At 44.5% G+C, this 13,376-nt stretch overlaps 2 protein-coding genes across 7 annotated transcripts in view; both read left to right on the top strand.

Moving 5' to 3' along the window:
• The window catches only part of TMOD1 (tropomodulin 1), a 38,255-nt gene extending 25,859 nt beyond the window's left edge, over positions 1 to 12,396 (top strand). For 2 of the 6 annotated variants that reach the window (XM_053370422.1, XM_053370423.1), the window contains exons 5-11: positions 2,623 to 2,712; positions 4,243 to 4,370; positions 4,968 to 5,075; positions 5,460 to 5,603; positions 7,482 to 7,626; positions 8,774 to 8,838; positions 12,301 to 12,356. In XM_053370422.1, coding sequence (XP_053226397.1) covers positions 2,623 to 2,712; positions 4,243 to 4,370; positions 4,968 to 5,075; positions 5,460 to 5,603; positions 7,482 to 7,626; positions 8,774 to 8,838 — 680 coding nt within the window. In that variant the 3' untranslated portion in view covers positions 12,301 to 12,356. Of the gene's footprint in view, positions 1 to 2,622; positions 2,713 to 4,242; positions 4,371 to 4,967; positions 5,076 to 5,459; positions 5,604 to 7,481; positions 7,627 to 8,773; positions 8,839 to 12,300 lie in introns of all 6 variants that reach the window. The other 4 variants (XM_053370418.1, XM_053370421.1, XM_053370424.1 and 1 more) reach the window with 3 other exon arrangements.
• PURG (purine rich element binding protein G) overlaps positions 1 to 13,376 on the top strand; it is a 164,344-nt gene that overhangs the window by 138,448 nt on the left and 12,520 nt on the right. The window lies entirely within an intron of this gene.

Genomic DNA, 13,376 nt, shown 5'->3' with positions numbered 1-13,376 from the left:
GCCTCGTGGCCCTGCTTAGGAATGCTTTGGTCCTGCTGCTCTGCCCTGCCGTCCAAAATGGTTTTGCTGCTTGGTCATTTTGTATTTGCAAAAAGCTGCCTGTCCACACTGTCAGTTAGGGCAACCACCATAATAAGCCAGGTTACCATTTGCTTAGGTGCTTTCTTTATTCACAGACGCAGATTGGCAAGCTACCATATTTTTTGCTCTATAAGACTCACTTTTTCCCTCCTAAAAAGTAAGGGGAAATGTGTGTGTGTCTTATGGAGCGAATGCAGGCTGCACAGCTATCCCAGAAGCCAGAACAGCAAGAGGGATTGCTACTTTGACTGTGCAGCGATCCCTCTTGCTGTTCTGGCTTCTGAGATTTCAGAATATTTTTTTTCTTGTTTTCCTCCTCCAAAAACTAGGTGTGTCTTGTGGTCTGGTGCGTCTTATGGAGCGAAAAATACGGTAATCAGCTGAAGCTTGCAAAGACTCAAGAGGTTCAGGGCGCCTTGTAATAATTCAGGCGTGTGTCCCTGTGGCCTGTTCTTGGCTCCTCAGGAGCAGGAGCAGTCGGTGGACCAGCTTAAACTTGGCAAAGACACTCCTGTTGTCCCGTGACTGACACCCCGGCAAGCAGGAGGGGAACGGTGCATTGTAAAAGTCCTATGTAATCATCTGCTAAAAGGCAGTCCCACATGTCTGCAAATGTGTACATGATCCATTTGGGGGCAAATAACGCTGACTTCCTCCTGCCTTTGAGTAGCATACGTATCACAGATAAGATTGTACGGTTGTGGGCTAAAGCCTGTGTTCCTTTCTTTCTGTACTTGAATAATGATGGCTGTGGGTAAGAAAATGAGTTTGCCTGAACCTTACTAACTGGATGTCTTACAATAAAGTTTAACATGATATTCATTTCCAGCGCATGTTTATCTGGAAGTTAAGTCCAAGTGGGCTTATTTCCCTAGGAAGCCTAATTAGGATTGTATCCTTAGTCAGGCTTATCAGATTAGTTTATTTAAAATTATTTCAGCCATTTGAAACACTGCCCCTAATTGAGCATATTTTTAAAAATGAATGTTTAAAAAAAGAGATAGTTGCAGGCCCTATTTTTGAAGAGGCCTTGCTCTTTTTCTCCTGTACTGAAGCAAAGGCCTCTTCTAGGAGATGCAACTAACTGACATGTAATACTCATAGAATGAATCAGTTGAGATCAGATTGCAGACATGGTAACGATAAATTCTAAGCTGCTCTCAGGTTTAAGGCTACACAGGATGTTGCATGTTGCCAGGTCATTTGCCGGAGCAGAGATCCAGCTGTTACTGAATGTATTTCTGCCTGCTGCTGAGTGCATGCCATAGAGTGAATTACATGGACAAACTCTGAAATCAAGTCAATTCCAAGTCTTCTTTGTTCTGACAGTAACAGGAAAACTTCACACACATTTTTTTCCAGGCCTTTTCAAGTTCTATAGGTGGAACACCTCCCAGACAAACTAGAGTCAAAGGGTCGCTACTCTAACAGTAATTTGTTGCAGTGTGCATGCAATCCACTTGGCAGACTAGTCATTTATGACATTTTGCCAAATGGTGAGGATAATTTTGCTCCTTCCTTTGCTGCTTCCCCCAGATTCCCCTCGAATTCTGAACCATTGCAGTAAAACTCTCCTTAACACTTGGCAGGATCGACCTTTCACCAAGTAGCAACTTGTATAACACTTATGATTTAGTGCAACTTGCACAAACTGGAATGAGCCCAAGCAAAGCCACAGGCTCACAGCACCTTCTGCATGACTGGGGAAAAGACTAATGCAGAGTTTAGTTTCACTTTCCATGAATCCTGGTATAGCCCTACGTAAAACAAAACTGGATAAACAAACAGGATAAACATAACTGATCAGAGTTTTGTTTTAAATCACAATTTCTGGTTTGTATGTAGGGATAAACCAGGATTCATGGAAAGCGATAAACCAGGATTCATGGAAAGAGGAGTAAAACTCTACAGAAACCAGTTGTGCAAGCGGACTAGAGGGGGAAGCATGCAAGCCTGAGGCTTTGCTTGTACAGTCGAACAGAATCCGTTCTGGAAGTCCGTTTGACTTCCAAAATGTTTGAAAACAAAAGTGCAGCTTCTGATTGGCTGCAGGAAGGTCCTGCAGCCAATCGGAAGCCCCATCAGATATTCGGCTTCCAAAAATAATTCGCAAGTCGGAACACAAGCTTCCGGGTTTGCGGCATTCGGGAGCCGAAATGTTTGAGAACTAAGCTGTTCAAAAACCAAGGCACGACCAAGCTCATGCTAAACCACAGCTTAGCATTACAGGCGAACCAGTAAGTTGCTGCATGGTAAAAGATCATCTGTGGTCAACCAAAGTGACTATTGAGAAACATGGAATTGTATCCTCTCACAATTTTTATGTAAATTATGTTGAGTCCCATCCAGCGCATTGTATCTTCTTGCATTGTCCTCCGAGTCCACCCAAAATGTGAACAACATAATCGACTTGCGTTCTGCTGTTTCGTGCTTTTCCCCCTAGCCGCCTATGTATCTTGGCCAGATTCTCACTTTCCCAAGAAAGGAGTTTAGTTATTTTGCTTAACTTGTTTTGTTTTATTTCTCTCTTCTCTCATGTAGCTATTCTTGGCATGCATACCCTGATGAGTAACCAACAATATTACGAAGCACTTGGAAGCTCGACTATAGTCAACAAGGAAGGTTTGGATAGTAAGTAAGATTTGCAGCCACATGACATATTCTGGACACCCAAGCCAATAGGTATAATGTTTCTGGTACTTGTTGAATGAATGCATATGCTTGAGGTGAATCATCACCAATGTATTTTCTTGGCTTTGTCCTTGGAAGTTCTTCTCCATGGTATTCTAGGAGGATTCGTTGTCTAGTGTTCCACTTCTAGGCTTTTTTTATGAGAGAGCAAATTCCTCTCTAAAGAATGGGTGGCCCAGGGATTATCAGGTCTGCCGGCTGGGAAGGATTTATTATCACAAGTGTGGGGACCTTTAGGCCCTCCAGATGTTGCGGAACTACAACTCCCATCAGTCCCATTGAGTATGTGAATGGTTGGGGATAATGGGAGTTGTAGCTCAGCAAAATCTGGTGGGCCAAAGCTTCCCCACACCTGCCCTTTCAGCAGGTCTACTGCTGAGTAAACATTCTCCTCTTTCCATTCAGGGAAGACCCATCTTCTGAGGAGGTTTTGATTTTTCTTTCTTTGCTGCTTAGTTCCATTTGTCTTTTAAGTGGTATAAAGGTGGCACCACCATTCACCAGTATTGGGGGGTATGGGACCCAGCTGGAATTCGAATCAGGGTGAAAATGCACAGGAAGAGGTACTGAGGTAAAGGGACCCCTGACCATTAGGTCCAGTCGTGACCGACTCTGGGGTTGCAGCACTCATCTTGCTTTATTGGCCGAGGGAGCCGGCGTACAGCTTCCGGGTTATGTGGCCAGCATGACTAAGCTGCTTCTGGCGAACCAGAGCAGCGCACGGAAACGCCGTTTACCTTCCCGCCGGAGCGGTACCTATTTATCTACTTGCACTTTGATGTGCTTTTGAACTGCTAGGTTGGCAGGTGCAGGGACCGAGCAACGGGAGCTCACCCCGTTGCGGGGATTCGAACCGCCGACCTTCTGATCAGCAAGTCAGTACCTCTTAGGGACGCGCCACCCGCGTCCTTAAGAGGTACTGAAGGAGGTACTAAATATGGGTTGAGGCTAGTGCTGCAGTGTAATGTAAGGCAGAGGTGGACTCAGCCAGCAGTCATGAATGGCAGAAATTCTAGTACAGACAGCAACATTGGGAGCGGCGCAGGATAGCCACCCCTGATTTAGGGGGAAAGTTGAAAGCTTTTTAGAAATACCTGCTTGTGCATAACCAAAGACAGAATCGAAAATCATTTCTCTCCAACCACACTTAGTATGCTTTCGTGGTCGTTTAGTGAGGCTTGTTGTGAGCACATTACACTGTTTGGTTATGTGCTAAAACTATCCCTTGCCATTTCTGTGTAGATCCAATATCAGAGAATCAGATTTCCTCTTTTATTCCCCAAATGAAATGAAAGCTGGTGAAACCAGTATGGTTACCAGGAATCAGAAGCCGCAGGGCTGAAATCTGGAGTCCTGAGAGATGGGCACTAGCTTCTTTCTCACACTAGGGGAACTGGTCAGAGGAAGAGACATTGTAGGCCTTTTCTTTGTTTATTTGTTATCCTTGTCACACTGCCCCTTCCCATGCAGGCATAATCAAGCCCACACAATATAAACCAGTTCCTGATGAGCCCAATGCAACCGACGTAGAAGAAACCTTGCAAAGAGTGAAAAACAACGACCCGGACCTTGAAGAAGTTAATCTCAATAATATAAAGGTAGGAATTCCTTCCATTCATCAAATAGCAGAATGAATGTAAGCTCTGCAAGAGCATTATGGCAAAGGTAAAAAGGTAAAGGACCCCTGGTCAGTTAAGTCCAGTCAAAGGTGACTATGGGGTTGCAGCGCTCATCTCATTTTCAAGCCGAGGGAGCCGGCGTTTGTCCACAGACAGCTTTCCGGGTCATGTGGCCAGCATTACAAAACCGCTTCTGGTGCAATGGGACACTGTGACGGAAACCAGAGTGTATGGAAATGCTGTTTAGCTTCCCGCTGCAGCAGTACCTATTTATCTAATTGCACTGGTGTGCTCTTGAACTGCTAGGTTGGCAGGAACTGGGATAGAGCAATGGGAGCTCACTCTGTCGCAGATTTGAATAGGCTCAGTGGTTTAGACCACAGTGCCACCCGCAAGAGTATTACAGTGAAGCCTGTGTAGGAGAAATACCTACAGATCATGTCACTGGCGTAGGCCTGGTCTACACAGACAGTAGAATGGACTGATCACGTTGTGTTTTCCTCAGTGTGTATAGTTATGATGCCCCCCCAACAAAATAAAGCACACTGCCATTGGCTGCTTGTTTCTCTTTCGAAGGACATTCCCATACCAACTTTAAAAGCCTATGCTGACGCTCTGAAGAACAACTCGTACGTGAAAAAGTTCAGCATAGTAGGAACAAGGAGCAATGACCCTGTCGCTTATGTAAGTATTAGGCAGATTACTTTCAGCTAATCTTCTTGGGGACGTGTTTAATGGGACTGTCTCCTTTAAAGACGGCCTGCTGGATGAAGAAGTGTCAACATGCAAGTCCTGTGTCAAAGATCTCTTTCATAAACTGGAAATAAGGTTATGGGCAGCAAATGGAGTTAAGCACAAGGCCCTGGCCTTTTTGGGTCTGCAGTCATATATTGAAAAATCTCAGAAACTGTCCCAGGCACCACAGAATACCTGTTTCACTGGCCTGACAAGCTATTGCTTTGGTCTGATACAACAGCAGGAATCTTAAGTTCTTACAACAATAAAATAAGCTTTCTAGTTATTGATGATGATCTTATTACTTCTTTTGTTTATTATTATTTATGGAAGGCATTGGCAGAAATGCTAAAAGTCAACGGTGTATTGAAGAGCTTAAATGTGGAATCAAATTTCATTTCTGGATCAGGGATTTTGGCGCTCGCAGAAGCACTGCAGGAAAACACGACGCTAATTGAGCTGAAAATTGACAACCAGGTAATATAAAAATCCGTGTCCATTCTGTTATACAAGGAAGCACAAAATAAAAAGTTCTGCTTTATGCTCAGAAGAGAAACAGAAATGTTGCATGGGGAGAATTAAATAAGTGACACATATTTTATAGATTGTATGCACAGGTGAGGGACGAGGCAAATTCATCCAGTGAAGACAGACCTAATGGCTGCATTTGCACTTAATGCTGAGCCATGGTTTGTTTTAATCATGGTTGGTTCAACAAACCACGAACCATCTCACATCTCGGCAAAGAAACCATGTTTTATTTCTCCTAAGCTTGGTTTGCTTTTCAGATGCTCTTGTTTCGTGCCTTTGAAGTGTCTGGGTTGTATGACTGAGCAAACCATGGTTAAGCAAGGTTTTTGGCTTCAAATATGACACCAAACCATGGTTAGAACAAACCATGGTTTGTAAGCAAACAATAAGCCATGGCTTCACATTCTGGTTTATTGGCAGGAAACAAACCATGGTTAGTCTGGTAGGCTGGATTCAAACATACCATTGTTAGGCTAAAGAATCACTTGGCAATAAATGCAAGCCACACCAATGTAAAATGAGAGCCCAGCATAACTCCCAGCTTTACAACTGAAATGACTTGCATTCATTTCATTCCAGTAACTGAAGCGCTGGCTTAGCTGTCTGTCTTGTGCCTTCTCTCATGCTTCACCAAAGCAGTTTACTTCTTGAATTATTACTGTTATAAAATGCAGCCTGAGAGCGTAGATCCATTCAGCCAGTTAAATGTTTATTATTTGTAGCCAGTGGCCGTTGCAGTATAAATCACAGAAAACAAACAAGGCAATCCATGAGTGAGTCAAGACATTTATCAATTTTCAGAACTGCAAATCATTAAAACTTAAAATTCTGTAATTCCACGAATCATTTAAAATCCTTTTGACCGTCAACCTTGTTTTGGGTCAAAGCAAGTAGCCCATGACTTTCTTGCAGCTAGTGGATATAAGGGGGAAAACATCACTATATCAACCAGCAATCACCTAATTTTGAAATCATCTGGCTGATCTTCTAAAAAGAATTTGCTAGGTGACCTGTATAAATGGCAATACAGGATATAGCACACGTTGTCTTCTGAACCACAAAGATAGCAATTGGTTGGCCTATTAAGGAAATTATTCTTCAGGCATAGTTTGAAATCTGAGCTGGGCTTAATTTCAGTATGCTTGGGGTTCTCCATATATTCAAAGTCCATTTTGGCCGCATCAGCAAAAAATTCTTCACTGACCTTCAGAAATGGTCAGAAACATCCCAGAATGACATTACAAGTGAAACTGGGCAAGTTGACACCATTGTGCCCAGCCTTCTCTGTTCTGCAGGTCTAAAAAAAAAAAAAAGCAGTTTTGCTCAGTGTTGTTCTGGTTTCAATGAGAGGTTCCCCCCTCCAAGGATAGAATCATAGAACTGCAGGGCTGACCTGTCTGCTAAATGAATAAAAGCTTCTAACAAGGTGCCTACACATGAGTATACTCACGCAGTGAAAGTGTGATGGACTGTGACCTTTAATAGAAGCAGACTGAGGCAGCCTGCCTCAGTTGACAGAACCCAAGGGTTGGAAAAGCAGTGGCAGCAGCTTCTGGGTTCTGGCGAGACCTCACAAGAGCCCCATGAGATTGCCAGAACCTGGAAGCCACAGCTGCTGAACCCCTGTAAGCGAGGTGACGGGCAGGGGGAGGCATGTATCTTGCAAAAAACAGCCCCTTCCCATTTTGCCTCAGGCAGAGAAATGGGACTGGTCACCCCTGTGGAGCTGAAGTCAGATCTAAAGTCAAGATCGAGTGGATGGGGAAGTAAAAACTAAATGGGTTGCTGTACTAACTCTTTTCCCTTTCCCTTTTTAAAATAAAGAGCCAGCCCCTGGGCAACAAGGTAGAAATGGAGATTGCGAGTATGTTAGAAAAGAACGAGTCTCTCTTGAAGTTTGGGTATCATTTCACTCAGCAAGGCCCCAGGCTTCGCGCATCCAATGCCATGATGAACAACAATGACCTTGGTGAGTTGCTTTCTCCAAGTGATTGGGCTCCATTTGTCTTATTTTCTTGGGTCTGTAAAAGCAGTTGCGCCCAGAGGTGGCACAAATTCTGGCCTCTGCCCCGGCCAATGCAGCACTTATATTTTGTCTCTTTAGCAGACAGAAGAGGTTGCTTTCCTCGTATCTGTAGCAGTACTAAAACACGTAATCCCAACACAATAGCAATCAACAAGTGCTGATCAAGAATTAATAATCAACCCCTCAGATGCCGTTGAATGCCTGGAAGTAAAGGAATATACCAAAGTCAACACCGGGGAGTCCATATCTAAAATTACCATCTCCCACATCGCCCTCCTCCAAACTTCTCTGTGGGGGAGAGGGGAGCTTCAAATTCTGTTTGGTGCCCTCATTTCCCCTATTTGCTGGTGCTTCAGGGCCATTTTTCCAACACTTCCCCCCTTTCCTTGCTCATGATTGATCCCAGCCAATTGGGGAACACGTATCCTGAATAAACTGACTCTCTTGAAGCACTGCTGAATTATTTTGAAAGAGGGAGGGGGATGTTGCCAAAAGTATTGAAAAACACACCCTAAACATTGGGGTCAGCCCTGTATGCATATATCAAGCTGCCATATATTCGAGGCAGAACATTGATTCATCTGCCCCAGCATTGTCTACTTTGAGTGACAGCTGCTCTTCGGATCGTCAAGCAGAAATCTTCCTTGGTTCTCTGGGATCGTTTAATGGAAGATGCCAGGAACTGAATCTGCACCCGAAGCATGTACACTTCATATGCTGGGCGCACAAGCCCTCCGTATCTCTGTTCTATGAACAGTGGGATGTCTTGAGGTCCTGAAGACTAGCATAGGGCCTCAGCAGTGATTGTGGGTGATCAAACCTTGTTAAGCAGCTGCTGTGCAAAAGTTAGCTTGTCTATTGCAATATTCATTTTATATTGCGCTACAGGTAGATGGTTACCATTGGCTGAGTTGGTGCAATTGCACAGATTAGTCCAACTTCACGTGGGACAAAGTTGTTACTAATCTAAGCTTTGTAGTCCAGTATTTGTGGGAAGAGCAGTTGTCAGTTTGGCTGGGAACTGCTCAGAGTTTGCTTCCGTGGTGGCAGGAGCTGTGCAAAAGATATCTGACTCAGTTCTTATTTGCAGCTCGTATACATCGATGTGATGGCCTCTGGCATAACACCTCAGCCTCGGAACTGGAAGATGTATAAGTATAGATTCTTCCCTCACCCACTTTCCTCTTGGCAATCACTCTTTTTCGTTCGTGGGCTTCAACTCGCAGTGCCTTCCTGCGACTCCATTTGGATTTTACTGTCTCTTTTCAGCTTCTGTCATGGCTTTGCTATGGATATGTTTTATTCTTTCGAAATACCTTCATCTGCCCTGTTGCAGGGAGTGGGGTGTGGGGAGAGAGCCGCCTCTTGCCTTCATTGTAACATGAATGTGACCTGTTCTTTCAACTTTTTCTTCTTCCCGGTCTTATTTATCAGAATGACTAAAAACTAACTCTTTTGGAAGCAAATACGTTTTAAGAGGTATAACATCAACAAAGGGTAGCCTGTGATTTCAGGGGGGGGAGAACTTTTAGTGTGTGTGTTTTTACAGGGATTCATTCATGAGGTGAGAGACGCTTATATCTTCCTCTTTTTATATAAAGAAGCAGTAAACGTTCAAAGGATTGAATAAAGGTAAAGGGACCCCTGACTATTAGGTCCAGTCGTGGCCAACTCTGGGGTTGCGGCGCTCATCTTGCTTTATTGGCCGAGGGAGCCGGCATACAGCTTCCAAGTCATGTGGCCAGCATGACTAAGCCGCTTCTGGCGAACCAGAGCAGCGCACGGAAATGCCGTTTACCTTCCCGCCAGAGCGGTACCTATTTATCTACTTGCACTTTGACGTGCTTTCGAACTGCTAGGTTGGCAGGAGCAGGGACCGAGCAACAGGAGCTCACCCCGTCGTGGGGATTCAAACCGCTGACCTTCAGATTGGCAAGTCCTAGGCTCTGTGGTTTAATCCACAGCACCACCCGCATCCCTTACTGAATAAAGGTATGCCCAAACAATTGATTAATGAATAAGGGTATGCCCATACAATTGCCGTTGGCACTCCCCGCAGCAGAACAATGGGAAACATGCCCCCCAAAAGGACAAGAAACTCCACACACACAAATGTCACCACAGATGAGTGTGCTTATTTTAAGAGCAACCCATCTCAGCCACTAAAAAGCAGCTGTATCGCTGATTCCCTTCTTTAGAGCAGTTCTAGATTCAATTGAGCCAACATTTGCTGGGGACTGGAATGCTAGTGAACAGATTATGTTTTCAGGGGCCTTGAGAGTGATAGGAGGAGACATTACCGTCTACAGCTAGACTGGTGACTGGGAGTGACCGCCGAGACCATATAACACCAGTCCTGAAAGACTTACATTGGCTGCCAGTATGTTTCTGGGCATGATTCAAAGTGTTGGTGCTGATCTTTAAAGCCTTAAACGGCCTTGGCCCAGTATACCTGAAGGAGCGTCTCCACCCCCATCGTTCAGCCCGGACACTGAGGTCCAGCTCCGAGGGTCTTCTGGTGGTTCCTTCACTGCAAGAAGTGGGGTTACAGGGAACCAGGCAGAGGGCCTTCTCAGTAGTGGCACCTGCCCTTCCATCAGATGTCAAGGAAATAAACTGTCTGACTTTTATAAGACATATGAAGACTGCCCTGTTTAGGGAAGCTTTTAATGTCTGATGTTTTATCAGTTTATTAGTATCATCATTATTATCATCATTAATTCTGTTGGGAGCCACGCAGAGTGACTAGGGAAACCCAGCCAGATGGGCAGGGTAATAATAATAATAATAATAATAATAATAATAATAATAATAATAATAATAATAATGATGATGATGATGATGATGCATTTTCCCCCCTGCAAGCATCCCTTTTCTAACAGCTTTGGGAGGTGTGTTTTTTAAAGGAAATAAAAACAGGAAGGCCTGTTTGGCCAATGACCAGAGCAAAACAGAGAAGAGGGGAGAGAATGTGTGCATGTACCAAATAGCTTCACCATACAGTTTTCAAACCTTGGAAAATCAGTCTTCCTTACACAGCCTTAGATATACCGAAGCTAGCTCTTCAAGCCCATGCACCTTAGAGCCAATTCTGGCAATACAGTTCTGCCCTGTTGCAAGCACGGAGTTGGTTAGAAAACCAAGTCCTGGAGGGTCAGGACTTGCAGCAGGTCCTGAAGACCTGACGTGATAATTCATTCTTGTGCAGCACCATCTAGCTCTGGCCAAAGTGTGGATCTGTGGGGAGACTAGGCCAGCCAGTAAGAAGCCTCTCAACACTGGTCGCTGGCCAGAGCAGATCACTGCACCCGCCAAAAAAGTTTCCAGGTCAGGCTTGTTCACCAGCCCAGGCAACAAGAGGACTCTGTGGCTGCTCCTGAGAAAGGACTGCCTTCATTTTTGTCGTTTGTTCTGTATCATCTGACAGTCCCCAACTCGTCGTGTCACACAAAACTGCTAACAGGTATTTGCAGAGACCTGCTTTGACCCCTCTGCGATATACGTGTGACTGGTTCTTCCTTCAGATGTCCCTCAACAATGGAAACGTGCAGATTTAGGCCTTAACGCAACAAAAGAAACTCCTGCTGTCCCATTACATTTTCAGACAACATATCTGTCTTCTGTGCCTTTTGCATTCCGTAATAGCACGTGGCTTAACTAGCAAGACTTCATCTCAAAGACTCCCAAGGCCTGTTCCGTGTTGGACCCGAGACCCCCAGCCCCTGGTCCTTTCACGGAATAGAACAACTTTCCAGGGCTTCTCAGCTGGGAGGCAAAACAGTTGAGGCATATCCTCACCAAAGACTATGCTGCCATCTTCTCCACACTTAGTTGGGAACAACCGCCATCGAAGTTTATTATAGAGATTCCTGAGTAAACATTTATGGCAGGCACGTCCAACAGGTAGATCATGATCTACCGGTAGATCACTGGATGTCTGTGGTAGATCACTGGCAGATCACTGGCTTCCCCCCAAAGAAGTTCAACAGGGCTAGCCTTCCTAAAAAAAAGCTGAACAACTTTGACCTGAACCCCCCAAAATGGGGTTGTTTTTAACTCTCTGAGCAGTCTCTGAGCTGGCCACCCCTGATTTATGGGATTGCACAGTGATGTGGCTTTGTGGTTATTCCTTTGAACTGTAATACAAGGGGCAGTGGTGGAGTATGGAATAGAATTCCTCAAATTAAGATTCCTAGGATTCTTGAGCGATGGAGAAAGGCAGTCTGGAGCCAATATAAATTTGTGGTGTAGAAAGGGCCTTGCATGGATGTCACGAAATGGCCGTCTTGGTTTAGATTGTTTCCAGAGGAGATTAGCTGGCTTATTACCACAGATTTTACACACAAAACATTCTTGTGTGTGAAAAAAGTATTTGAGAATTTAGAACAGGCTTCCTCAACCTCGGCCCTCCAGATGTTTTTGGCCTACAGCTCCCATGATCCCTAGCTAGCAGGACCATTGGTCAGGAATGATGGGAATTGTGGTCTCAAAACATCTGGAGGGCCGAGGTTGAGGAAGCCTGATTTAGAATATCTCTGGAAACGCCCTGCCCCCAAACCGGACAGGCACATAGCAGCTCTTTTACCTCAACTGTATTTCTTTTTCTTTTTTTTCCAGTGAGGAAGAGGCGGCTTGAGGACCTGAACGGGCCCATTTTCCCCAAATGCCGGACTGGAGTGTAGCTCTTGGCTGTGCCAAAGTCTCGTGCTCGCACTGGATTGCAACTCTTTGGTGTGGAGCAAACAGTGCAGAGAATTTGTGGTGCCTGCTTTTTCTTTCTTCTTCATATGACATCCTTGCGCACTGAAGGTTTAAACGAAATAGTGATTGTAGGCAAAGACCCGTATTAGCATTGTGTGGAGAATGACATCTTCTTGTTTGTTTGTTTGTTTGAGTAATCCCAGTTTGAGCCTGTTTACAGTAAGGTGCTAATTTTGGATTCTGACAAAATAACATCATAGCACCAAGATGGCTTCAGCTGATAGAGACCGTAGCTTAATTTTGGTATGGAATTTTTCTGTGTGGTGTGATATGCATGAGTAGTTCACAACAACAAAAGGATGCAATGCTACTCTGCAAATGTAGCAGAAAGGTTAAAAAAATACTTTTATTTTTATTTTGACAATCTCCAAGAATTAGAAAGAAGCTACTAGTTTGACAGCATTTCTATCAACCCAGTTTGCATTGTTATTTTTTTAAGGACTTGTGAATTGCAGTCGCCTAATATCCACAGCCCTGCATTGCAACCTAAGTTTATAAAGCATCTGTTAATATGTCTCTACACACCCACCCAACAGAAAGAATGTAAGGCCACTCTTTCCCCCCCTAAGCAATAGTCCCAAGAAGACAGCTGCCGACTGGGGTGTCAGTTGTTTCTCTCTTGCTGAAGAATCCAAGACCTTAAAACAGTGAATTTGCACATGTTGTTCTCTTAAAAACGTCTTCTAATGAGCACAAGGAAGTGTCTGGACTCTTTATTCTTCTGAATGGCTGCTTTGTTCATTTGTCACACTTCTGTTTCAAGAACTGCCCTCACTATTGTTGCCTTGGATCAAATGCGTCTTCTGCCAAAGGAGAAGGGTGCTGCCTGCCTGGGTGCAAAATCTCCTTGGCGGTGTCACAATATGCCCCATCAAAGAATCCCCCCAAAATCAACAGGAAAGAGGGGCAGAGGTTGATGCTGCCCTTAAAAG

This window comes from Podarcis raffonei, chromosome 17 (assembly GCF_027172205.1).
Source record: "Podarcis raffonei isolate rPodRaf1 chromosome 17, rPodRaf1.pri, whole genome shotgun sequence".
NCBI classification, from domain to species: domain Eukaryota; kingdom Metazoa; phylum Chordata; class Lepidosauria; order Squamata; family Lacertidae; genus Podarcis; species Podarcis raffonei.
The sequence above is the reverse complement of the archived record's forward strand: the minus strand, read 5'-3'. Positions and strand labels throughout refer to the sequence as shown.